General features: G+C 39.6%; 1 protein-coding gene across 1 annotated transcript in view; it reads right to left on the reverse strand.

Moving 5' to 3' along the window:
• Positions 1-23871: 23871 nt before the first annotated feature.
• The window catches only part of LOC150082149 (paired box protein Pax-6-like), a 53982-nt gene continuing 50070 nt past the window's right edge, over positions 23872-27783 (reverse strand). Inside the window, exons 5-9 of the mRNA XM_090380437.1 lie at positions 26383-26526; positions 26172-26254; positions 25813-26006; positions 25315-25574; positions 23872-24198 (exon numbers count right to left, since the gene is read on the reverse strand). Of these exons, the coding sequence (XP_090236563.1) occupies positions 24104-24198; positions 25315-25574; positions 25813-26006; positions 26172-26254; positions 26383-26526 (776 nt within the window). The 3' untranslated portion in view covers positions 23872-24103. The remainder of the gene's footprint in view (positions 24199-25314; positions 25575-25812; positions 26007-26171; positions 26255-26382; positions 26527-27783) is intronic.

The raw sequence follows: 27783 nt of genomic DNA on the forward strand, positions 1-27783 counted from the left end.
TGTCTGAAGACTTCAAACATCTACTGCTTTTCTTCACTATTGGCAGGCCTTCCGCCTCTTGAGGAAGTTTACAAACCAAGGAAAGGTTTTTGAGTTTATGCCAATTTATTTTGCAGTTTCACCTTCGGATATTTCATAAAGTTCTTCTGCAAAGTGATCTAGTGCTTCAACAAGAGGTATTGCGTGTCCAGATGAATGCTATGAGTCGTCTGAGGGTGATTTTTGAGACGATCAATTTTCTTTCTGGTTGGCATTCATTTTTGAATGGTTCTGGATTGTGATTTTTCTTGGAGTGGTGCAGGCATGTTGAAGTCGCCTTTCATCATCGATGGAGGCTTTCCACATTTGTGGCTATCCAGTTACGTAGCCCTGCTCTTCATTCCTCAGTGTCATCTGGGGTGGGGGAAGAGATATTACACAAACTTGCAACTGGGTCTACTTATTCGATGCTTCAAAGTTATTTGTTAGGCTGGTTTTAGTTTTAGTAGTTTGATAGTCTACTTTGGAGATGACGACGACTGCTTCTTCCTTCCTAAGAAGGAGCATTCCTAAACAGGAGCATTACAAACAGGAGCATTTCTCCCAACACCCAAAAAATTCAATACATATTTTGTATAAAGTACATATTTTGCATATATTTCCATCCTTTTAATACGTTTAGACCTAATGTATGTATTGAAATTAATTTATAATCGAAGATCTGTTTTGTAGCAATTCGCGTTTGCTGTTGAGAATCTCCGACCATTAAAATCTCATCTTGCAACAGGTGAAGGTGGAATTTAACGTTAGAAAACTCATTCATCCATCTTTTTCCTTCTTCCAGAGCAATGTTGACGTCACCGCCTTTAGCTGGGAGCAAAACAGTGCCGAGGAACGTTCCATTGCCGGGGATACCATCAATCATCGAGTTATTCACATCCGAGAAACTTTCGGCGGATCGAACGACCATCCTCTGCCCATCGCTCACCGTGTCGAGGTGACATAATGAAGAGATATTCGACATGCATCTTGAATTCCATCTAAGTTCGCTATTGGACCAGCTCAAGACCTGTCTTGGTTTCTTGCGTCTTGTTCTGTAAAGCACCTCTGCTTTAATTCTTCGCGTGGCCACGTTGAATTTATGAACCCAATAAAACATTGCGAAGTAGAATACAGCTTTGTTGTGCGTATGTTTGTGTGTGCATTCTTATTGGTTATTACAAAGCACAAAATTCAAATCCTACACAACCCACAAGGTAGATGGTTCACACAGTATCAAAGAAAACAGTAGGTGAGCATCTATGTGCCCATTACTTTTTTTGGCTCATATATTTATGAAGAATCACTGAAACGCAACTCGTATTTTTCCTTTGATCATGTTTACAACTGCAACAGTAATTCGATATTCTTTCTCTAAGAGAAAATGAACAAATCTGCTCTGATAAATGAACACCAAGGACAGTTAGGATCACTATGAAATTAAAACGTTGTATAAAAACCTCATTTTTTCATTACTATAATAAGCTTATAAAAACATTTATGAATTATAACAATTTCAATACAAGGAAATGTAAACACACAAAAGAAGGGAATATTAAAATTATAACATCAAATGACGAGGCTGCTGATTGCGACTGGTGATATTTGGCTTATGCGCCGCCGCTTTTCCATGAAGTGAACTTAACTTTGTCTTCATATTCATCTTGGTAAATATATGCAAGTAACCCTGCATGGATTGAAGGTTGAAGAAGTCAAATGATAGTGGTTGGCATTGGACTTGAATTGCTGCAAATTGTAATTTTCAGGAAATACAAAGAAAAGCGTTCATATTTCTATTATTTAAGTACTTTGCAACAGAAAATTGAAGTCAGTAGGAGGGGGGGAGGTTTTTCCAACGAGCAGAAGTAGAAAGGTTAAATGGAGAAAAGAAAAAAATTGGTTCCGTGAGTTTGAGTTGCACAGTGGATAGATGGTGGCAGTAAAATCTCAAGAAATACCTTGGAAAAGGCGTACAGCAGAAACAGAAAGAGGAGAGACTTTTTTCCTCTTTAATCCTCTCCTCTTTGATCCGAATACCCTTTTTTGAATGGAGTACAGATTATTTAAAGAGGTTTGCCTAATAGAGATATTCGACCTTGTCTAGAAATGTGGATGTTGTTGAAGATAAGCATGGAAGCAGCGGACTAATGTTTAGAAGGATTGATGTTAACTAAGTTCTTTTCTCGCCACTGTAGAATTACCTGGAGATCTGCATTTAAGAAAGCGATTGTGGATATTCGAGACGTTGTAGCTGTTTGGGGAGTAGGGTTTGTCCAACTGGAAGGTGGAATGTAGTGGTACCATCATGAGCAGAACCGTCGACAGAATTTTCAGATGAAAAAAGGTTATTCATATACAGGGAGAGAAGAGCGGGTGAAAGAATAGAACCTCGAGAATACCAACGTTAACTGGGAATTTAGAATCTACCATCATTCGCAGTGAGCGATCAAACTGGATACCCAATTGCCAAAAACAGCGTTAGCATATTAATTGGAAAACCAAGATTTAGGTAAAGGACGAGGTTTTAAAGCGGGATGTGGAATAAAGGATTTCATCCCTACAAGAATAATTTCACCGACACGATCTGAGCATACATTGACATCAGAAGATTCAAAGGAGTGATCCCACAATTGCATTTTTATGAGTTGAGCCTGTATGACTAGAAAAATGAAGCTAGCTGGAGTTGTGGACGTTAAAATCGCCCAGGAAAATTTACTTGGTAAATTAGTGATTCGCCTCTTACGAAGTCTCTCCACTCTCGGTCTCAAATGTGCATTCCTTTTCCCCTTTTTATTCCTTCTACTTCGGTTCTCAGTAACAACCATCCTTAACTTTTGTTTCCAGAAAGTTACAATTTGCAGGAATTCAGCAATTTGCAACGTGTCAACAAGAATCTTCTTTCATCTTTCCTCAGGTTCTAATGCCTTTTGCTAATTGGGTTTGTAAAATTTTGGAAAGCAACCTTCGGATTATTATTGTATGGGGGTTAAGTCCATCCACCCAAATTGTTGCAGGCTTACATTGAGTAATGAATGTTTGCTGAAGTTATTCATTCTGTATTTTGAATATGGGCTCTTCAAGTCTCTTCTGTGTGTTTGTCCCACGAAGCCCAAGTAAGAAGATCCAGTATTTTGAAACTAAACACCTTCCACTTAACTATTGGTTCTGATATTCACAGAAGAGGATGGAAAGCCAACTTTCGGGATACTTGTTGAACTGGTAAACAAGAAAAATCTCGATTTTTATGGGGTTGAGTACTCTCCTGTTCTCATAATCCGTTGAACCGTCCCAAGTAGAAGAGTAACTCAGATATAAGGAAGACGTATGAATCATACAAGTTAGTTGTTCTCATCATGGAGGCGAGCGCACTTATTTTGAAAGGGTGTTATTGTCGGATGTTACATTGTTGGCTTCTCGACTCGCTCAAATAATGACAGCACTGTCCAACGTTATCCTATACTATCCAAAATTGGCAGTCGGAGATTTACCATGAAGCGGGTGATATGTCAAGAACCGCCCAAGAAGCCCACGGCAGCTCATTCCACGTGATCAGATGGTACAGGGTAGAATAGCACGATAGTCTCGTCAGACAGGGATGAAGCATGTACGAACATGTTGCATACAGAGTTCCACATTTTCGACTTTCAAGGAAGAGCGGCGGCGCATAAGCCAAACGTCACCAACCTCAATTAGCGGTCTCGCCTTGCATATAGCAAAAACGCTGGAATTGGTCTATAGAGCAATGGTAATCGAATTTTTCGCTGGGGTTTGTAGACAAATGCTTCCTCTGGGATATGTTCATTGGAGTGACGAATCTTGCTACACTCTTTTTTGATTAAATGGGCAGTTGTAGGTGTGGTAATGCCAGGAAAATGTCTGTTCCTAAAGTGGGCTGTGGTACTAGTGAAGTTCAGAGTAGGTGGGATTATGGTACAGTTTTGTTTCTCGTGATATGGCCTAGGACCTTTGGTGGTTGTACGGGGACAATGAACGCTGACGTCTACTTTACATTTTTTATAGTTCCCTGGTCATATGATGCGGAAGTTGATGTGGTATATATCGTGCAATCAAAATTCAAAAACTGGTTACAATAACATGCAAGTAGAAATGATATCAAAACCCAAATTTTTTAATTTACTGCAGCCTTATTTTTATAGCAGTAAAGCTGTGTAGTCAATGTAATCAACAATCAGTCAGTGTAAGCAACAATCAACAATCAGTCAGTGTAAGCAACAATCAACAATCAGTCAGTGTAAGCAACAATCAACAATCAGTCAATGTAAGCAACAATCAACAATCAGTCAATGTAAGCAACAATCAACAATCAATCAATGTAATTAACAGAATAACAAATACAACGTGTTCAACATTGTGAGCATGTGCGAAAAGGTGCACATGCGCAAAAAAGCAAGGACATCAACCACTTATCAGAATTTTTAGCATTATAAACATTTGAACATGTGCTTAAATATTTACAAACATATGTGGTTTATAAGATTTATACAGGATTATGTTGTCCTTTAATGTGTTTTTAGGACCATCAGGTTTTAAACTGCATAAATAATTAAATGGTCTTAATTCTCACGACGAGTTGCTGTGGTATTGCACTACTTGGAATAGACTGTATCTTCATTTGTTCAAAAGATGAGGATGTTGTGATAGTCTGTTTTAAGACTAACTGGTCTTTCATTAGACAACACACTGACAAAACAGTTGTAAAGTTGTTCGATGTGAACTACCGTGAGGTATACGACGAAATATTTTGAAAGTTGTCTGTTTAAGGCAGTGCAATACTAGGGCAACTCGTGCAAAGGCAAATTTGTTCTGCTGCAAGGATTAAGATCATCGCATTACCAATGCAGTTTAAATGCTCCTGACCGCAAATTCAGACGAAAGGACAAGGTAAATAACTCATTATAAATATAATTAGGAACTTACGTTACGTGCTGGTTTTCCACGAATTTTTTTCTGTCTAATTAACCACTCTAAAAACCCACGTGGTACAAGAGTGAAGTTATTCAGAGAGAAAAAATTTCTCTACCTATATGGATACGTAAAAGGTTCAAATGGAAGCGAAGAAATAAGGAACGAATCGAGACAAACGTCCTAATGAGCTCCCGAGAGCGAAACAACAAAAAAGAGTGGCGATTTTTTGTGGACAAGATGGCACTTAATGCATCAATATTTCGAAAAACGTTGCGGAATGTTGACACGTCCCCAAATCGCATCATCGCAAAGACGCCCCCACTAACTTCTAAGGATGTAATTAGCGATTATTTCACAGGGCTGTGTGTTCATTAGTGGATACACACAAATCTTTAAGCCTCCCGGAGTAATTGGACTTCCAGAATGGAATCCTCTGTTTACTCTTCTCGGCTTAAGTCACCAGGAAGCTCGAGCTGTCTACGAACACACGAAATGGCTTTAATTAAACGGACTGCGACAACAAACAAGGTCGTGACCACCCCTTGCTCGGTTCCTACTTCTGCATTCCCGCCCCTCCTCCCTCCCTTCCTCCCCCTTTCGCGAAGACACTTCTCTCTAAGGGATCAAAGGCTTGGGGTAGTGTATGTCCATGTGTGCGTGTGTGTGAGACTCGATATGCTGGCCCTGACTATAATCGGCGAGGCGGGCAGCTTTCAAGTAAAATTGAAAGGCGGAATCCCGTTTAAGAGTTTCCCCTTATTTTATGGTCGACTGGGTCGTAACCGAAACGAGCCCCGTCGCCCTGTACCTCCTTCCACACGACTGCCCAGATTCCCGTGCTCCAAGTCTGGCGCCAAGTTGCAGGCGAGGAAATGCGTCAGCCTTGCCCTGACAGGTTGCTATGGTGAAGCTGGTGGATTGTAGCGAAGTAAGAGGAGAACAACGCCACCAAGCAGGCACGAATATGTTTGGACCACATCGCAACACTCGGGGAGAAAGTTTCGGCCCAATTTTCCGCCCGAAAGAGAAAACCCCTAATTGAAGCTGGTTAGGGTAAAAGTAGAACTTCCTTAAGGCTGTGTCGTGGAAAAGTGGATGCACTCCACCTGCCCGGGCTATTTCGGGCTTCGAGACAAGCACGCTCTTAACCGACTACCAGGCACTTCGCAAGGTACGGAGCAATAGTGACCTTCGTCTCCCCCAGGGCTTTCCCACTCGCATACACCACCTATATTCCTCTACCTGGGTTATTAAACCCAGCCTAATTCAGTTAATAAAGGTCATGGATTTATTGGCTGCTAAAGTAAACAGAATAAACAATACCATTCTTCACATTTTGTATTTTCGATGGAGTCTTCTATCCACCTTCGTTTTGTTAATGCACATTCTGCTTAAATGCCCGATCGGTTGAAGATTGGGACACAAGAGTTCGCGCTTCAGTTTCACATCTAGTTGCATTTTTTAGGAAATAGGGGGAGGGGAGTTGTTCCTGAGACCAAAAGTAGAGATCATTGATGGACGCCGGGCGGGTAATGCGCATCTTCTGACGTTCGGCTTGCTGTTGAATTTTAGGAGCATCTGTGGTCAATTTGCTGTTTGCTGGACGAAAAATCTGAGTTTCCGGGAGAAAAAAAACATGCTACTCTCGCCTGAGACCAACAAACTCAGCCACATTGTGAAAAAGGCCCATAAAAATTCCTTAAGTCATCGCGAAGAATTTTTATGGGCCTTTTTCACAACCAACTACCAATTGTGTTACCTGAGGACATTCGATTTGCAATCCGCGCTATAGTTTTATTGAAAGAAGTTAGTTGCTAATGCTCCTAAACCCAACAACAATAATCAAGATAACGGGCAAATCCTCCTCTCCCAAACAAAAATATAATATCAAGATATGATGTTGTTGTTGGATTTTAGATGCATCAGCAACCAATGTCATGTTGCTCCGTGTATACTGTCTGTAAATTGCCTGCTTCTGAGGTCGATTTTCTGTTTCTGGATGAAAACCCGAGTTTCCGGGATAAAAAACCACGTTACCTTCTCCTGAGACCGACTAACTCTGCCACGTTGTGAAAAAGGACCATAAAAATTCTGTGGTCATCGACTGGATTCAAACTCAGGTTTTTCCACCTGGTGTAGAAGAGGATGGCGATTCTACCAACTGTGCTACTACTAGGGCTTCCAAGGTATGAAATGGAGGCTGCAAATGTTACAGAGTTGGAGCATAAAAGGACACAATAATGACACTACTTTCATTTAACAGTCGCTTTCAATTAGACAGAAAGTATTTTTAGAATCTTAATATCTACTCGTATTTTAATATCTCAGGTTTATCAAGTTCTGTTTGATTAATGTAGTCGTGTCTTTTATTCTGTTGATTAGTAAAAATAAAAAGAATAAAATATCAAAAGGTACCAATTGGCTTTATTGTATCCAATGAAAAGCTGTTCGAAGGATGCGAAGGATCAGGTAGAAAGATATCTGGCGTTATTGTAGCCTATTTGGCCACAGAAATGCAAACTCTGACTAAAATGATAATCTCTGTTTTTCTAAATTCCTTGCTTTTGTGTTATTGCTGTTATTGCGTACCTTTGTTATCAATGAAGAAGAAAGAACGCCTCCTGTGGACACAGAAACACCAGCACTGGATTATCGAGGATTGGAAAACGGTTGCTTGGTCTGACGAGTCGAAGTTTCTGGCGCATCATGTTGATGAAAGGCTCAGAATTTGGCGAAAACAACATGAATCTGTGGACCCGTCATGTCTGACGACTACTGTGCAAGGTGGTGGGTGAGGGCAGTGTTATGGTGTGGGGAATGTTTTCTTGGCACACGTTGGGTCCATTGATACCCATAGATTCACGCCTGAATTCCACATCGTACTTAAACATCGTTGATGACCTAGTGCATCCGTTCATGTTGACAGTTTATCCTCAGTCAGATGGTTACTTCCAGCAGGATAATGCGCCGGTGCACAAAGCCCGAATCACTATGGAATGGTTCCAGGAACATGACAATGACTTTTCTTTGCTGCAGTGGCCCGCTCATTCTACGGATCTCAATCCTATTGAACATCTTTGGGATAAGCTGGAAAGGGCTGTTCGCTGCAGGCCTACACCTCCGTCGAATCTCAAGGAACTGCGTGACAAACTGCTGTCTGCATGGTACTCCATTCCTGCAGAACGTTTTCAGCATCTTGTTCAATCCATGCCTAGACAAATTCAGGCTGTTTTGAAGGCTAAAGAAGGCTCAACACGCTACTAGGTAGGTGTACCTAATAAAATGACAGCACAGTGTATATTCGGATGTAGATAGTTCAAGAAAATGACGCTGGAAAACCGACAAAATTAGCAGAGTATCAGTTTTTGTTTGGAGGCAGAAGAACTGGACTTCAGCTGTTTTAAAAGAGGCTTTCGTTAGCGATGGCCTGGAATGAAATGAAGGTCTGCATCAAGGTTCTGAGCATATTTGTAAATACGGTCTAGCCTGCGTATATTTTCAAGTGCTCGCTTTCTAACAACGAATAATGAAAGATGATTAAAATAAGAAATGAAATAAATTAGAATAATTTTGTAGAGGGATTCTTAAAGAATGTGTACATAATTCTGGGTTGTAAATATTAGAAAACGAAAATTAGAAGAATATCGGCAAAGGAGTTTTCTGAAACTCCTTTATTTTTGTAATAATAAGTCCTTTTCTTGTAGTTCGTGACAGCACTGCCAGTATAATTTTATATTGGCAGTTCACCTGACAGCCAATAATATTAACTGTATTATTCAGAAGAGGAAGAAGCCCGCTAGTGTTAGATCGGGAGAGTAGGGCGGTGGTTGATCTGCCTTTCTTTACTAGAAATTGCGGCCTCACCCGGGAAATGCTTTCAGTAGTCTTTGAATCACCTGTACGGAGAACGCAGCATTGACTCTCTCCCCATTCAGGTACAAATTCAAGGTGATTCACACCCTGTTTTTCTAAAAATATGACCAGCATCGTCTTGATACTAGACTTCTGTAAACGAAACATTTTGGGCCTTGCTGATGATTTTGAAGTCCATTGAATGCTCTTCAGTCTTTGGATTAAGAAGAATTTGTGTTTGAGGGTTAAAAGTGATTCCCAAGTCTTTATGTACCATGTTTCTCTGTCATCATGGCAACAGTCACACAGATTTGGATCACTAATCACAGAGGCTACTGGGCTTTTCGTATCAACTGGGAAGTACTGTTCAGGGCTTAGACCTGAATGGATACCACATGAACTATTGAGACACGTGGCAGAGAAGAAAAGTGCATGGGATGCATATATATGAAGTAGCAGGTGATGGTAGATATAAATTAGTCTGTAATGAAGTCTCTAAGGAGATTAGGCAAGCTATGGCAGGATGTGAGAAATCTCCGGCAAAGAATGCAAAGGAAAGCAGCAAAGACTTCTATGTTTATTAAGGAAGGGATTGAATCACATTGGGCCACTTGATGTCAATGGACTAACGATTGATGACCTTGCTCAGGTTGCCGACGATTGAATAGGCGATTTGCATCTACATGGAATCCTTTAGGGGAAGGGAGAGGATGCCAGAAGTTTATTAAACTCCAATGGGGAGCTAAAGGACTTTGTGATAACTGAGAGGAATTGGAAGAGAAACTATTGAAGCGAAACATAAAAAAAGGCACCTGTGGTGGATGGGATCTGCCCAATGATATTAAGGGAGGCAGCAAAGGAGGTAAGCAAACCTTTAGCTATAATTATGAGAGGATCCTTGAATTCAGGAGAGGTCCCTATGGACTGGAGATCAGCGAATGTATCCCCAATTCAAAAAGTAACGTGAGTAATTACAGAGTTGTTAGCTTAACATCTCTTCCAGGGAAAATAATGGACTCACTGGTTAAAGGCCCTCGTGGTTAGCACATTTGATACAGCCGTTGTCCTCCCCACACCGGGTGGTAAATACCTGAGTTCTTGTTTATACTCCGGTACGACCACTAGGTCCGTGGAGTTTACAATAAATCGATCAATACAAATGTTAATCGTATTTAGCAGTAACGGGCTTGAACTCCCGTCCACTCAAAGAGCGTGTGCTACTGCACTTGCGCTCGGCTACGTCATTTCTAGACCCGTCGATGACGTAAGGAATTTTTATGGGCTATTTTCATAACGTGGCTGAGTTAGTTCGTCTCAGACGAGGGTAACATGGTTTTTTTTCTCCCGGAAACTCGGTTTTTCATCCAGCAAACAGAAAATCGACTGTAGAACACACGCAATTTACGGACAGCATATACTGAGAAATATGCCGTCGGTCGCTAATGCTCCCAAAACGCAACCCCAACAAGAACAATTTGTTAAAGAAGTAATGCAGGACCATCTGCACAGGAATGCAATTATAATGGAGTCACAGCATGGATTGGTTATGGGTCAGTCTTGTCCAACCAATCTGATAGGTTGTATAATGAAGTGACCAAGGAACTGGATGCAAAAAATAATTTTGACATCATATACTTGCATTTCAGGAAGGCCTGGTTAAAGGGATGGTTAAGTGGAAGAAGACAGAGTGGTTATCAATGGGCACTGCTTTTTGTGGACTAATGTTATTGGAAGAGTTCAGCAGGTTCAGTGGTGTGCCCATCGTTGTTTTCAATATTCATTAATGAAGATATATCAGGCTTAATGTCCAAGTTTGCAGATGATATAAAGGTTGGCAGGGTTGTTAATGACAGTAATGGCTGTGTGCTACTGCAATAAGATCAAGAAAAATTGGGTCGATGGGCTGAGAAATGGCAGTTGGAGTTTAACATTGACAAAAAAAAAAAAAAAAAAAAAAATACTGCATATGGGTAGCAGTGATCCCAGAGTAACTTATCACCAGTGTGTTAGTACAATCGGGGTAGTGGAAAATGAAAAAGACCTGCAGATAATTGTGCAGTCAGATATGAAATTCTCTGAGCAGTGCAGACATGCTGCCTGAAGAGCTCATGTAGTTTTGTCAAAGATATACAGAAACTTCGCTAGCAGGTAGAAGGAGGTGATTATCCCTTTGTACAAGGCCATGGTTAGGATGCATCTTGATTATTGTGTACAGGTCTGGAGGCTTCACTTTATGAAGGATATAAAATTCGTGGAATGGGTGTAGAGAAGGGCTACAAGATTGGTGAAGAGAACAAAAGAGTGCTCTTACCTAGAAAGGCTTCAGTGCTGCATACTGCAGCATCTGGAGAGCAGGCACATGCAGGATGATTTTATTGAGATATTTATGTCCTTGAATGGATTGAGTACGCTGAATGTGAATAGCATTCTTCCTCTTGCTGACTCTACGCGAATGGGGGGGGCATAAATTTCAGTTGAAGAAGAATGATTGCAGGTTAGATGTGCGGAAGTTTACTTTCAGCCAGCGGGTGGTTGATTATATCATCGGTATAAAGTAATATCGTTGTACCGAAAAGAATGTGATACGTGACATCATTAATGCAAATATTGAATAACTGGATCCAGAGAAGAAACATGTGGGGAAAGAGATACTCTGAGAAGTGGAGCCATTATTAATTAGAACCGATGAACTATGTGCTCGGCTAACCAATTTAATAAGGAATGCAGAATAATATAATTTTATTTTTCGTGAGTTACAGAATCGAAAGCCGTGGTAAAGATCCGTATCAACAAGGTTCGACTCCGTCAATCTCAGTGCTAATAAATAAACTCGTGGAAACCAGGTTGGTTAATAAAGATTCACCAAGAACTGGTAAAGTTCTTGGTGAATCTTTATCAATCCACTCGAAATATTACTTGATCAAGGCAAGGGACGTGATCCGAGGGACTTCCGAAAAAGGGATGATGGTAACGGCTGAAGGAGGGCAGTATTACAGAAACTGCGAATCTTGTGAGCGTTTCGCGGAGTGCTGTAGTTAAGGTCCGTCCACTCATCCCAAACTTCGTTTAGGATAAGTGGAAGGACAGAGCAGTAGTCGGCGGGCGCCCACACTTCATAAATGGTCGCGGTGAACGGAGGCTCTCCCACCCACCTTGTACGATGGAAAACGGTGAAATGGCCTACCATGGACTTTAACAAGGGAGTGATCAGCAGTGTTTCCACGAATCAACGAACTCTCCGTATGGATCATGTAGCGTTCGACAGGTATTTATTGGATATATTGTGAGAGTTAATAGAAGGAGGAAATTTCGGAACTTCAGCGTAATTTATGTTGGTTTCGAGAGGATTATATCGTTACTTCCATTACTAGTACCGTTAGACAGTTTTAATTTAGGAGGGAGTGTAATCCTCCAATTATTTTGGAATTTAGTAGAAGAGGAAATAATATTCATGTTCTTCGATGGGTTGGTCACAGGTTGGTTGTGGCTTTCTGGGAAGTAATTTGTTTCAAACTTAAACACGAGGTTATGTCATTAAACTTGGATGAAGTAGCCATGATTTTTCTACATTTCTAATTATTATTATTATTATTATTTAAAGAAATGCTGATATAATCAGTTTGGTGGCATTATTAGAAAATAACACGATTTTCCTGGAAACCTTCAAGTACGGATTTTATATCAGACAAGAAATTTGAATTCTGAAGTGCAGAAGGTGAGGGCATATTACTCCTGAGATGTGGTTCGAACATCATATTCCGATTCTCAGGAATCAGAAGAAACATATAAAACATCAATTGGCGGTATATTATTCTCCTCTCGCGTAAATTCTTTATGATTTTTGAGACTTGGCTTCATTTAGCTTAACTCTGCAGTGATGGCGCTAGACCTGTGGGGTCCCACTCGAAAATGACGAACCCATTAACCGCTAGTTGAAGATAAAATCGGTACTTTCTGTAACTTCCGAAATATGGACAGATTTAAACTTGGTATAGTTTTTGAAATGATTTTTAAAGAATTTTGAAGTTATTGTCCACGAGATCCTCTCGCTCAGTAATGTAGGAAAACCATAAAAATACGCCGGAAGTAGTGCAATACCAATGCAACTCGTTTTGAAAGCACAGTTTGTCCTGGTATGAGCAAAAGCAAGTCAGTCCTCTTAATTTCATGTAATTTCGGTAAGGACAAATATCCAAATCTGGGCGATGTTAGTGAAGAGTATAGGAGAGACACTCCACTAAGACGAATCAATGAAGTGGAGATGGTGGAATAAGTATGATTGGGCAACTGTATCCGGTTCTTCGTTTGGGATGATCATCCGAGAAGGTTTATACTTAATTGATCTTAACCTATCCTTAACCTTAAACAATCGAATAATTATTCAATGATTTTCATTTAGTTTTGTACAATGATGCAACACAGTCAACAGCTGTTTACAACATCTACCAAAAAAAAAAAAAAAAAAAAGCTACAGACTGAAAGCAGTCCAATGATGCAGGTAACATTCAACAGTCACACTGCCCCACTTATTTCATTTTCAGTAGTTTATCTTATTTAGAAAATGAATTGTATGAAAAGGGAGGTTCAAAAATAACAAAATTTCATTTACTAATTGAGAAAATTAATAAATTTTAATGCCTAATTATTTAATATAGATTAAATGATTAAAACATTGATTTATATTAACCGGAAGTTAATTTGCAATTACCGGAAGTTAATTGTAAAGCAATGCGCATGCGTTTTCACAATCTACGTATTTAAAAAAGGTGTACTTATAAAAAATAGATTTATTTTAAAAATTTTAAGAAAATATTATCTTTCCTAAGAAATTTAAAGAACTAATTAAGGTTTACACTTATTTTTAGGCGAGAATAAATGTTTTATGAAATTAACTTTCGAAAAATAGATAATCCTAACTTGGCCTATCACTTGATTCAATGACATCGGCAGCCATTTTTCTTTAATCTTTCTTTGTTTTAGGAGTCAACACAGAGCATGTATTTTGATCATTCCTGATGTGAATGATCCAATCTATTTCGGAATTTTATTTTTCTGGACAAAGCTTTAACCAGCAAGGAACAGCTTATCGATTTTATGAGGGAAACAGATTCCTGTACTTGTCCAGGAAAGAAATAATATCCTCCATTAATCCACTCTATTGCTCCACAGGGCCGGGTTATTGGCTTTGTAGAGAGGGGGGATACGAACAGGTCGTGCATTTAAGGATCGTTGGAAACAGGATTAATCCCTCGAAAATTATAAGCGTCTAACGACCTGTCTTCGCTCTCCCAATAAAGCACTCGAGCAAAATACAGTTGGCGGCCATAATTTATGTGTTTTTAAGGCTTCGTAGGGATAAATGGGGAGGGAAGGAGATCAGCGCATTTTGCCACTTGCACTTGATACAATCGCTCGCGAGCTTTTGCTGCACGTGACACCATTGGCGCCAACTGCTGCCGCGAGTTTATGGGCTTGATTTAGTTTTCACCCGCCAAAAGCGATGACAGGCTGGCGAAAAGCTTACAATGAATTGCCGGCCATTCACAGCGTTTGCACGCGCGTGTTTTCCGCCATGTAGGACTTGCCAAACAAGACCATAAAACATAAATGATTGGGGTGGTGGAAAATACATTGGTTGCGGCTTGAGAGATACCATCTGGCTGTTGTATGGACGGGCGTATGTCACAAGGCCGAGAAGTTCACCCGACGCTAAGAAAGAACTTTAAAATGAGCCTTTTTTTCTTTTCCTTCTTTTTTTCCAAAAACCCGGTTGGTAATAGAGGACCACGGGCTTTTTTAGGGGCTCGCGATGCAATGAAGCGTTTTCTTTCGCTTCACTTCACCGTACAGTCTGCTCATAGCTGAAAGTTCCCAAGGAAACCATCAAAATTTATCGACCACGAAGTCGAGCCCTTCGGGCGAAGGCCGTTTCTTCTTCCCCCATACTTACGTTCCCCCCATGACATGGAAGGAAGTATCGCAGCCTAACTCGCTTTTTTTGTTACTTTCTTTCTTTTTTTTTTTTTTTTCGGCTGAGACATTTTTAACTTCTTTTGTTGCATTTCTTGAAGTGAAGGGAAAATGAAGAAGAAATAGGGGAGGATTTTTGAAAGGTTACAGCCAACTTGTGGTCTTAGTGGCAGACCAGAAAGCGGTGCGCGCGGTAGTGTTCATTTGCATTAAGGAAACGCCCCCTTAGAAAACAACAAAGAGTCACCGCAGGCACTATATTGATGGAGGAAAAGAATGAAGGAAAGTTTTTAAAAGTGTGAAGAGAGAGAGAATGGATGACTGTGTGTCTCTCTCTCTCGTTTCTTCTCTATTCACTATTTCCATCTAGAAAACTGGTTTCGCCACTGACTTCCGAGTTAGAAGACTTGCACCTCTTTTGAAATCGGAACTTGGAAAACAGCAAGTGAAGCGAATTAAGTGATGTACTGTCACGAGCTTTTCCTCAATGCATAACGCTAAAGCAGGGGGACCAAAAGGGAAGGCTACGCTTTTAAACAGTGCTTTGTGATAGCGATATGGAAAGTGGGCCTAAATGTCTTCCGAGCGATCGCCCCCTTTATATCCACATTGAATGTATCAGTTCGATTTTGCCACATTTGGTGACACAAAGAAACGGGCCGACACGTTTAGATTCATTGGTGGGTTGACCTCTCAATCTCAAATGTCTCTTTTCAAATTTACGTTGAGAATTTGTGGAGTAGCGGGATTTCCCCCTTTTTTTTTATTAAAGCATCGACACCAAGGTTGAAGGAGTTTGTGTTTAGAGGGGGAGCTGTCTCCCTGCTCTTCACGATCACCATATCCTTCTTCCCTCCCCCCTTCAAAGAAGCGCTAAATACATACTATATTTACAAAAGTAACCGGACACCCGCACGTTTTAAAGAACCTTTTATGAAATATTTAATAAAGTGTTGGATGGACTCCGAACTAATTTTTGGTCTCAGTAAGGTGGTATTTTAGTCCATTCCTCCTTCAATACGATTATTTAGGGGATTGCTAATATGGAATCCTACGATGATCCCCATCATAAAGCTCAACACCTCTGTTCATCTACTAGCGCGAATGAAGTTGGTTTTATACGTTTGACACTGAATGGTGGCGAATATGGTACATATTCCCCAAATCTCAGGGATGTCCGGATACTTTTGGTGGTATAGTAGCTACATCGTTGTACTTAGCCATGAAAAAGAACTGCGCATCCCTTCTCGATGTTAAGAACTAAGTTTTAACTGACTTTTTCAACGCCTTAATCCAGTGATTCAAGAAATATATTGGCGCCTATCTGCCTTAACTGCCTTAGTGTTTATTCTAAAACCACCCAACCCCCTTGTTCTGAAGAGAGGGATTTTCTCTCTTGAAATGATAACTGTCAACATTTATGTGCATTGCAACTGATTCGAGATTGTTATCAGAAATGATCTTAATGTTAGTTAAAAGCGAACTCTGGTGGTGCATCCCGAATTTCGATCTTCCATCCCAAAATCCAAATTGCTTCGATCCATCGAAAACAAAAAAAACGAAGGGGACGCTTGGCTACAAATCCAAAACCTGTCTCTGAACTTTAGCATCTGGACCACGCCGGATGCTGAGTGAGTGTTACTGACGTCCCAAAGTAATTCATCCGTGTCTCAGATGTCTCCTCTTCCTGCTCATTCACAAGCCGCTTCTCCGATAGCCCGCCCGCAGTTTTGTTACGGAGCTGACGGCGTGACGGTTCTTAAGCCTTCGCAGCTGGACGTTCCCATGGACATCTCCGCACTGCGCGCGCTTTCCTCTTACAAAGATCCCGTAGTCCGCTAAGAGCTTCGTCATGTATGCCAGAATCTACCGGGGAGGATCTTTTGTTCTAAGTGAGGCAAGTTTGCATAACTCGTGGTCATCATTTCGATCGGATCACGTGGACAATGTCTCACTGCGGCTTCCAACTTGCCGTACACAACTTTCAGTCGTTGGAGAATTTTTCGATGAATTTTCAATGTTCGAACACAATAGAAAACCACAAAGGACCATTAATTATATCTACAATTAATTAAAAGAACATTTAACCTTTTTTTTTTCAACGGAATTTCTTTTAAAGTAGCGCAATATCAAGGCAACTTGTGGTAAAGACGATATTTAAAAATAAATCCATTTATATCAATGCCTACTGGTCTAAATATATAGTTGGAGATAGGTCCCTTTTCTACAATATTCAATAAACAATGTGGAAAAGCTAAACCAGAAAAACAATATTCTGTATAATGGCATAGATGTGTGAAACACAATACTCACCGCTTTCATAGAGAGTTGCCTTGGTATTGTACTACTTCAAATAAACATCACTCTCCTTGAGACATTTAGAGACACCACAATATTAATTTAAATATGGAGTATTATTTACCTTCTCAAGTTTTCCCAGTGCTGCATTACTTTAAACACAATATTATTGTTGGACGCTGCTGTTTTAAGTAGTTCAGTACCGAGGCAATCCGTTATGCATACATTCCCTACTGAAATATTACAATCAGATGATCAGATAGTTCGGAGACTGAACTAATATTTGGGAAATGATGAAACGTACTGGCTTTGTGGACGGATCTCCTTGGACATAGTTTTCTTGACACGGTATACACCGATTCCAACGCTTTTGCAACTTCTAGGAGCATTTCCTAGACTTCTTTTGGGATTGTTAATGGCTCCTGTGTCGCCTTCTAAATAATATCTTCACTTGTTCAAATCTGAGACCTTTCAAGGGGACTTTACGATTCGAAACTAAACAAAAAGGGGGAGGGGAGCCAAATCCGTTATTATGGTGGATGGTAGGTTATAGTGATGGAATGCTTCCCAAGATATTATTGAACAGACAACGCTGAGTACTGGGACACTGTAATGATGCACGCCAATTCCTTGAAGCCTAATTTTCTGGCCGTTTTCTCCAAACGTCTTTCAATCACAGTAGCCGGAAAAATATGATAATCATGGTCTTCACATTTTATGAAATTGTCTTGATTTTTTTGAGCCTTGGAGAAGATGAAGTTTTCTTCTTAGAAGGCTGAGCCTCTGTTTTCGGATCATAGCCATATACGCCTTCGACTCGCCACCAGTATTTGTGGAAGAAACAAAGCTTTGGATCAGCAGAACCACATCAACGAAGATCCTCATATGCAAGAACTCTGCTCTCTGTGGTCATCGTGGAGGATGCAGGCACAAACTTGTTGCCTTCCCAAATCCTATGTTAAAACTGATTGCTTTACTATGTCTAGATAAAGCACGGGACATGTCGTGACAAGTCACAACTTGCTACAACTCGGCAATTTCATGATACAAAGTCAATCTCTTTTTTATCACTCCTCATATTTTCTGTTTATACTTCGAGACATCCAGACATAGAGTCAGAGGAGATCATACGATAGACATAATAAAAAAGTCGTATTTAGTAATCACGTGGGCTAGGATCATGATCAACTGAAACACAAGTTGTTCCCTCATGTTTAACCACTTGGCTAAGACCTATGCTCGACAGGATTGAGATCAGAGATTGTGATGCCACGGCTGAAGTCTAAAGCCATTCTCGTGCATTTACTGGCTATGACAAGATTTACAAGTTAATGAAGAGGGGGTAGAGTTCCCCAGTTATCCAGATTTTTCATTCCACATAAAAAATCGTATCCTGAACTTCATAGACAAACAGAAACTAATTCAGCTACTTAAGTAATATTAATTTTAATAATAATACCTCGTAGATGAATTCATTTGAAGCTTTCTGACAGCGAATTAATAAATCCATTTAAGTTTAATCTTCGATAATAAAAGAAACGCCAATACGATCTATCACTGCTAAAAAAGAAAATATTCTTGCTTCTTAGAATGCAGTGGAGAATCAAAATTCAAACACGGTTTCTTTCAAAGATGGTCCCATTACAGACGTTTACAGCGAACATCTTTGACAGCCATCCCAGATCAGCATTTTCTTAAAAGAACATTTCCCAGCGTGGGTGTATATTTGAAGTAAGGGGGGTAGGGACGTAAGAAAGGCTATTACTTCTAACTGCCGTGTTTAGATTACATCTTTTTCGTTGCTTAGGATAAAAGGCAGCTGGTAAGTTTTTGTATGCATCCCCCCCCTAAACATTTTTCAGCTGCGTGTTGAATACTGGGTTATAAAATATGACTACAGCCATCTACCGTTAATCACGCACTGCCAACGAGAGTAACATCCATCACCAGCCAATCATTAATCATATCTATAAGTCACCAGGGTTGGCGTCCAACGTGCAGACGAAAAAGAAAAAGGAAAAAAACCTCTCGTCACTTGTACTTTGCCCATTTCCGCTTTTTTGTGACTTTTGGGCATTTCGCGGTCCATTAGTTGCGGGCGGAGTCAGCAGAGCGAAGACGGAAGAAGCTAAAGAAGCGGAAATACTTCTACATAGGGAAGCTGACCTTCAGTGAAACGAACGCGTTAAAAGCGTTGTTTTCTGGACTTTCTTTTTTTTTAGTTCACAAAAAAGTATCGTCCTGATATCTGGTTTTTATTACCTCATTTTTTTCGGTTCACAACGCTGGACAAAATGATAACCACACAGTTGCTTTAAATTTTTATAATCACCGCCTGTTTTTCTGGCTGTTCCCTCCCAAAAAAAATTCTTTTTATAATTGCTTAATTAACCTCGTGTTATACCCTCTTTTCCGAATCGCTAGGGTTAGCTTTTAAAGCGATTATATTCATTCCATTACACTTTGAATCCTAATGATGAAAAATATTGTAATATCCCCCCTGCCAGAGTAAATTGTTGGAAGATAAGAGAAAACTCCCTCAGATCTATATAGAATCGAGCGTGGTAAATAACTAGAGTTGTCCCTGTTGGTTCTGCTTCCCCTGATGCTTTCGTGTGATGCGGTGATGCGACATTCACAGGGGTTACTCAATGAAATAATGGCTCGATGATGCGAAATATATAACTTGAAACATAAAGTGAAAAATTTATTCGGTTTTATATCCCCACTTAATTCACTTGACGAATAGAAAAGAGTAAATTCTTCGTACCTTCGGCAAGTTTTTCGAAGCGTTCGCTTAGAAATTGGATAATGAAATTTCCTATTGGAGACCTTCGCTCGTAAATTTAAATTTCATGAACTTCTCCCTAAAGTGAATTTATGTTTTCTCGCAATTGAGATGAGCATTTCGGATTCATCAATTTATCTTACGATCTTGGGCCAACAAGTGTGTCCTTATTCTCTTACTTACTGGTTGTTTTCGGTTTATTTCGACAGATGGCGCCGCACTTCTCCAGTAGAATTTTTTATTAAGGATGCTGACAAGTGAATTTGATGCAGATGTAGTAATGGATGAAAAAAACTGGAAATTTTCTGTTGGCTTCGCATAAAATTCACTTCTCAGCATCCTTAATAAAAATCTACTACTAATAGAAATTAGTTAATTAATTCTAACTACGTTAATACTCTTTAATGGAGATAAATAATAATAGTATTATTATTTATTTCACTCTGGTATTTTTGATGTTATTGTAGGCTGCAACTGGATGCCACTGCATGATATGGTGTTGTTATTGCCTCCATCAGTTGTGATACCAACTATTGAAGAGGACCTTAGTAAATGGAATACAACAAATTAAGATGTGTCTCTGCTTCGTGGCATTACTGTCAACACTTCAAACTATCCTTAATCATCTGGCTAGTTTTGGAGGCAGAAGCCACTTATTATTCGAAAGCTGACTGCACAGAAAATCAATACGACTGCATGGTGGATACTTATTGGCTAAGCAAAGTATCGCCATTTAATATTATCTTTCTATCTAAAACAAATGTTTCAAGAATTTCTATATCCATTCATTATTGAGATCTTCTCTCTATCCCATTTATCTTTCTTTTTAATTCGTCTATGTGCGCTGCTCTCTTCTCGCAACCATCTATCTTTCTACCTGTCTGTCTCATTCTTTCATTTCATCATTCCTCTCTCTCTTTCTTTCCATCCCACCCTCTGAGTTTCTATCCATATGTCTTGTTCTTTAGTTCATCTCTCTTTTTGACCAGCTATTTTCTCCTATCTAACTGTCTATCTAAGCTACCAACTGGATGTCCTTCTCTGAACTCTGCCAGCTGTTCACTCACGGGGGACAGGGGGTTAGTCTCTCTTGAAGACGAAATCATAGCTTTCCGGATCACCTTTCTTCTAAATACAGTGCAAATGAAACACTCATATTCTGTCACTGCCGATAAACTACTAGAAACAGCCACTAGAGGGCTAATACTATGAACAGTATTAGGAATGGACATGGTGACAGCACCACTCAAACTACCCTCCTTCTATAAAGACGCACTGCACCCCTGTAAAATGCTAAACCTTCATCACGCCTTCGAGGGAACAAACATCACTTCCTACAGTACTTTCAGAACCACTCTTCTGTAATAAAAGGATAACGGACACTGCAGCTCATGACCATCTCCTCTTTCCTACGTGGAACTGGGCAGGAATAAGAACCATAGGTGACCTCCTGACACCACGCCTTGAATGGAAAGGATCAGAAGACTTGCTCATTAAAACCATAAATGCAAAGCAGCAACACGGAAATCTGAAATCAGCAATAGCACAAATGTTTCTTGACATCACAACAAGAAAAGAGATTGAAAGTGTCTCCGGATTCTCACGTTCACCAACCTTTGTAATCACATCACTAGACGCCACGTTATCTTTGTCGCCTACACCCCCCAAAAAAGTATATCAGCTAATTATGTTCGCGCCAGTCACGATTTTTTCTTCATCCGCTTGTCAAGCTCTCCCTGTACCCTTCTCCACACCACAAACCACCATCTAACTTTTAGTGGAACCTTCCGTACAGGACGAAATGTTCCAAATCTGATGGAGACTGTGGCACAACATCCTTCCTACCTCAATCAAACTACAGAGGTTCGGATTACGTGCTTGAAACTACTGCCTCTTCTGCGCCACTCCAGGTACCCTGGAACACACGTACCCAGCCTGTCCTGAACTACAAACTGATCGAATAGGCATTGGATGCTGCAAAGCTTTCCAGCAACCACGCCCACACTCGGGAGTACTACTGGTACATGCTTCACTGTGAGTAGACAACACATAACCACGTGCAACTTCTTATTCATTGCCGTGAAGGACATCATTTTCAACAGGGATTCAACAGCACATCTCAACATTCTCTACGGAGAATGTTGCAGAGAAGAATTCTGCTAGACCTCCACCATCACCTTCAATGTGTGACCTTAAGAAGAGAGCGATCAGACGCCAAGAAACTGTCTTAAATTCCCGAAGTGGAAATATTTCTCTTCAAAGTCTCTTTTTTTTTAAATCTTAATTGTATATATGATGTAATTAGGTTATTATATTTAAAAAAAATGTATCTATCTTTCTTTCTATCTATCTGTCTGTTTCTTTTTTTCCATCCCTTCTTTCTGTTTCTATCCCTCTATCTTTCTCTTTGTGCTTGTGATAGGGAGATCATAATCCCACTGTATTCGGGATACTGTGTTTATAAAATGAGAAAAACACTTTCAATGTATCGTACAAAGTTTATTACAAAACACTGGGACAATTCACATTTGAAATAAATTTCTGCGCTCATATTATTAATCATTCTTCGCACAAACATAGAATAAAATCACTTCTTTTCATCAAACAAATTCTTGAACATTTTCTTTAATAAAATCTATACAAGACAATTAAAAATTCTTTTATAACATCTCTCTCTCTCTTTTTTTTTAATATAAACAGAATAATCAAACATCAGAAATAAATGCAACAAACTTTGAAAGATAAAATGTATAACTTTAAATGCAAATTCTTTCTTTATTTTACCATTAGAGATTTAAAACAACTGACAGTTTTTACAAATAGCTAAATCATAGCAGTTTTATACATCTCACTTCGCGATGTCTTGTGAGATATTCCAGAGCTTATAAAAAATATTCCCCTTTATTGCGTGATGGTTTTATATACGTCTGATAAAGGAGTTAATTTCGACAGGATAGAAAAGATTTTTAATTAATGTGCCATCATGGCAGTGTACCGACGTTGTCATCCTCCTTACTCACCGGATTTGGCTCTCTATGAGTTAATATTTCGTAAAGGTCATTGAAAACAAAATTTCCCTGATTTGACCTTAATGTCATTTTTCAGTATTACACTTATATTGTGTTGGTTTGAAGTATTAATTGAGTTTCTTAAGAATTATATCGATGCAGGCGAATCTATCTGCGCCTTCGAAGGTTAGATGACAAAGTCTGATAAATCATGCAGGCTGCAGGATCATTTCAATGATTTAAAGACTTGTAATCCTTCATGAAATCTCAAAGAATATCTGACAGTTTAAAAATAAACTCTACAAATATTTTTAATTAATATTAAGTACACTGTAAAGACAGAATACGAGGATGATTTTTACATTCCATCCCTTTATGATTTCTGTCTTTTGTGGTTAATAATTCTTCAGAATCTTTCAGAACGTGATTGTTTCAATCGCTACTGGAATATCTGCACAGAGTTCGAGTTAAAATTTGTTCTTTGGGCTCGAAATGATCGAATAAATCAATATTGTAAAGTGAGGAAGGTATCCCACTATAGTGGAGTCAAGATTTTCAAAGTCTATCCACTTTTCAACAATTTGATACGAATTAAATCATGATAGATAAATAAATCAAATAATGGAGTAACAAGCAAATCCAAAGAGCTTATCTGCTTATTAAAATACCAGCTATTTGTACACCGTTTATATAAGTTTTCTGTGTTTCTCACGACATTGATCTCGCATAGCGAACCTTGTCGCTTACAGTTTGATGGACAGAAGCACATCTATTAAACACAAATTTACTCTACGGCACAACTGTGCGCACACACACACGCACACATACACACGCACACACATACATACACACATACACACGCATGTGCGTGCCACAGGCCAAGCATTTATTCCAACAAATTAGACTTCATATATGAAGAGTTTTTATCCTCATTAGTGGACGCTACTGTTTTCCAATGATCCTTAAATACAAGAGGAAATTATTGTCCATCCCTCCATTGGTGCGATAACAGTCTTTGTTTTTTTTTTCTTTTTTTCCCGAAGTCATTATGGGTCGTTCGTGATCCTCGCAAAGTCCAGCAGCAAGGAACTAACAGTGAATGAAAAGTCCATCTTCAGTTCTTATATTAGGGAGACCAGGCGACGTATTTAAATTTTGTTTCTACACTCGTTCGTAATTTTCACAAGGCTCTGAGGGAATGGCATTTGAGGGGACGTTCACCGAACTCCCGTTATGGTCATTGTCACTGAAGGCGTGTCCAGTAATTGGAAGCCATGTTGAGGTCATTTGCTTGACCCGGAACTTGTACAGGAACAGACACTCCTGGCGAAATTAATCCTGAAAAACAAACATCATCAGTACATTGGACAAAGATTATTTGTACAATATTTTGTACAATATTTTCTACATAAATAGAAGTTCTAACATTTTGAGAGTATAATCGCCTAAGTTTAGAATTATTTTATGTTTTTGTTCCCAATTATTTGGAATACTGAAAATCTCTGTATCCCATCCGAAATATTGTTCAAAAATAGCAATTTTATGCTGCACAGAAACATCAGTAGCTACAACTGGTTCATCTCCAAATTTATTTTCAGCTGAGTTTATTTCTGTGGGTGTTAAATAATGCATTTTATCTTTCTATAGTAATTTTTGATCTTCACAAAATTTATCCTTTTATCCTTACTCATAGTTTTTGTCATGTCAAAATTTCTCATAAATTTTGTCCCCTTATCCTTATAAATTTTGTCTCTCATCCACTCTTAAACTTTAATGTTCCCATAATTTTGTCCCTGTTTATAAATTTTGTCCGTCGTCCACTCTTAAATCTTATCATTTGCACAATTTTGTCCCCTTGTCCTTATAAATTTTGTCTCTCATCCATTTTTAAAATTTAACATTCCCATAATTTTGTCCCATTATCCTTATAAAATTTGTCCTTCGTCCACTCTTAAATTTTGTCATTCGCAAAACTGTGTCCCTTCCTTATGAATTTTGTTCCTCGTCCACCCTTAAATTTTGCCATTCGCACAATTTTGTCCCCTTATCCTTTCTCTTTAATTTTGCCATTTTGTCCCAGTTATGCAAAGACCTTAGCTTGCCAGATTAGCAAAAGTCCTGGTCATTGTATCTGAGTTGTTTATCGTCCACCACTTGTTGGATTCTTTTGTTAAATAGCGACAAAAGCCCTCAGGGATATTAAATGATCCCTTAGCAATCCAGAAGCGCATCTTTCCCATAAAATCCAGATATGGATTTCGTTGCAAGAATCTTCTAAACCATTGTTAAGCTCATGGATCATGCGCTCGATTCGTATTTCCTTCACGCATTCTTTCTCAATGCTTTTGTCCATCTCGAAGAACAAATATAGGTGGAAAAAAAGCAATAAAAATAAGATTTAATAAAGGAATTTTCGTAACTTGTTATAGATACATCACTTATCAATGGACGAACCTTTTAATGACAGATAGGATCGCCACCTACCGGTAGATGCTGCACCTCCATTGTTCACGGCTGAAAATTGGGTGCTGACGGGTTGCATCACATGTGGCTGGGCAGACGGACACGGCGGACGACTGTAGTTGCTTAAAGCCAAAGGGTCATAACCTCTTGCGGTTCCTGGTGGTAGCATACAAGAATAGGATGAAGCCTGTTGCTGGAGGCACGAACTGGGAGCCATGTTATTCGAATAACTGGGCATAGTAGGAAGGTTGCTGCAAAAATAACAACAAATAGAAAGAAATTTGAAAATAAGGAAAATGGTGGGGTTTACAAAATACGTAAAGTTCAAATTCATGGTGACTGCTAATGGATTTTTATTGATATCGATAATCTACTCTAATAAGTGGTGTCTCCTTTTTCTGATCATCCCTCGTATGCCTCACCATCCACACACACATACAAATAACACCACGGACTCATTAATTTAGGGACTACAGACCCTCTACCTACCTGTACGTTTCGGCCATGCTGGCAATCGGTTGCCCTATGGTAGGGTAAAGAGAATTGGGAAATCCAGAGTTCAGAGGCAAGCGCCCGGGCGACGTGTTCGCCGCTGCCGCTACTGCCGCTTGCTCGGCCGCCCGTCGCTGGTTTCGCAGCTTCTCCTCCCTCCGCCACTTCGCTCGTCGGTTGGAGAACCACACCTAGAAGAGAAAATCGGAGGACAACGTTAAATTAACTGTCTGGATATTTAAGAATATGTTTGCAAAACCCAGCAAAAGTCAGGACAAGAATTGCCTTAAAATTTTAAATATTAAAGAGTAGAACGCACGATTTTCTCTTTCTTTCTTTATCTATCTAAATCTTACCTGTATTCGAGCTTCCGGTAAGTCTATCTTAGCTGCTAACCTTTCTCTAGCAAACACGTCCGGATAGTGTGTCCTCTCGAACTCTGAAAAATAAACAACGCAAGGACTCTTAAGGATTTCATATAGACGTACACTGACGATAACAAAAAATACTGTCTCTGTTTGAAGAAAAAACTTCATTGTAAAGACTTAAACCATAACGGATTCTTACCCTTTTCTAAAGCTTCAATTTGTTCAGGAGTAAAAGAAGTCCTATTCCTTTGTAATTTCCTTTTCAAACGAAGTCGAGCGCTGTTGTCTTCTTCTCCGCTTGCACTCTGGTCACTAGGGGTAGAGGCCTCCGTAACACTTCCTTCTACAGATTAAAAAAAGGTCACAATTTTAATGTATATAAGGTGACAGCTTCTTGAGAATTTGACAGTTACTAAAGTATTTTATCTAATGTTACTTGGTCCCTCAAATGGCAAAAATTCCCCGGTCTCAACGAGTCACCTCGGTATCGCACTATTGAAACAGCACTTCCCTATTTAAGAGACAGAGATTGTATCTCTTAAATAGGGACATTTTTCTGCATTATTTGCAGGTAATGCGCACGTAGGAGAGTCTTTTGTGACCACGACTGTACATCGGGTAGAGCATCAACAGGGAAATCATGAAACACTAATATTTAATCTCTCTCTCTCTCTCTCCCCCTCTCGAATGAACACCATCTTTCCGTGCAATTCGATCATCTTATTGACAGTTCATGTCATTTTCTTCTCAAGTCGTTCAATAGCGGTTGGAGATGAAGAAAGCGGAAACGAAGGAGTGCTATCAGCGCGTGCAAGCACCGCTCCGTTTAACAAAGTATTTCAAATCCCATTTCCACCACTGAAACCCCCTCTCTCTTTCCCCCGTCAACCATTGGAAATCAATCCGAAAACCGACTGGCTAACTGGCGTTTTCTATGTGCAGCTATTTCCTCCTTTTTTTTTCTCTCTCTTCCGATTCGCTTTTAACCTTTCCCCCGTGGGATAAAACGTTGAAGTCCAGATGTACGGAACACTTGTCTGACTCTTAGTCCGCAACTCCAAAAGCAGAGTCCATAACGGTGGCAGTCCTCCCCCATTTACTGAACCCTTAAGTCGTAAGCAATCGAAGAACACTTCAAGGCGGAGACACTTACCCTTAGCCAACGGTAATCAATGTCCCCGACGGCCATTAGGGAGCTATTTCTACGGTCCGTGGTTGACCTCTGCCTGCGGCAATTGTTGTCCGAACTTGAGGTCAGAAGAAGAAGCTAAAATGCGCAGTCTCTAAAATGTCTTCGGGATTTCAGAGACAGTGGGAAAAATTGAACTGTCTCTAAAATCTCGAAGAGGCATTAACACAGATAAAACATTCTGGTAATCATCTAGGAGTATGCCTCCTTGAAGGAGCGTAGATCCAACAAATATAAATTTACATATTAATGAATATTCATTAAAGGTTACTACACACCGAGAATTTATTGTGGTGAAAATATTCACACTAAGTGAACGAAAAAGAAAGTTTTTCTTTGCTGTATCTGGCTTGTGTTTATGGCTATTTTTGGTTTCATGTGTTCCAACCCTGTTGTATTTGACTATTTCAG

The sequence above is a fragment of the Mastigoproctus giganteus genome, chromosome 8 (genome assembly GCF_048544385.1).
Source record: "Mastigoproctus giganteus isolate SK-2022 chromosome 8, ASM4854438v1, whole genome shotgun sequence".
Lineage (NCBI taxonomy): Eukaryota > Metazoa > Arthropoda > Arachnida > Uropygi > Thelyphonidae > Mastigoproctus > Mastigoproctus giganteus.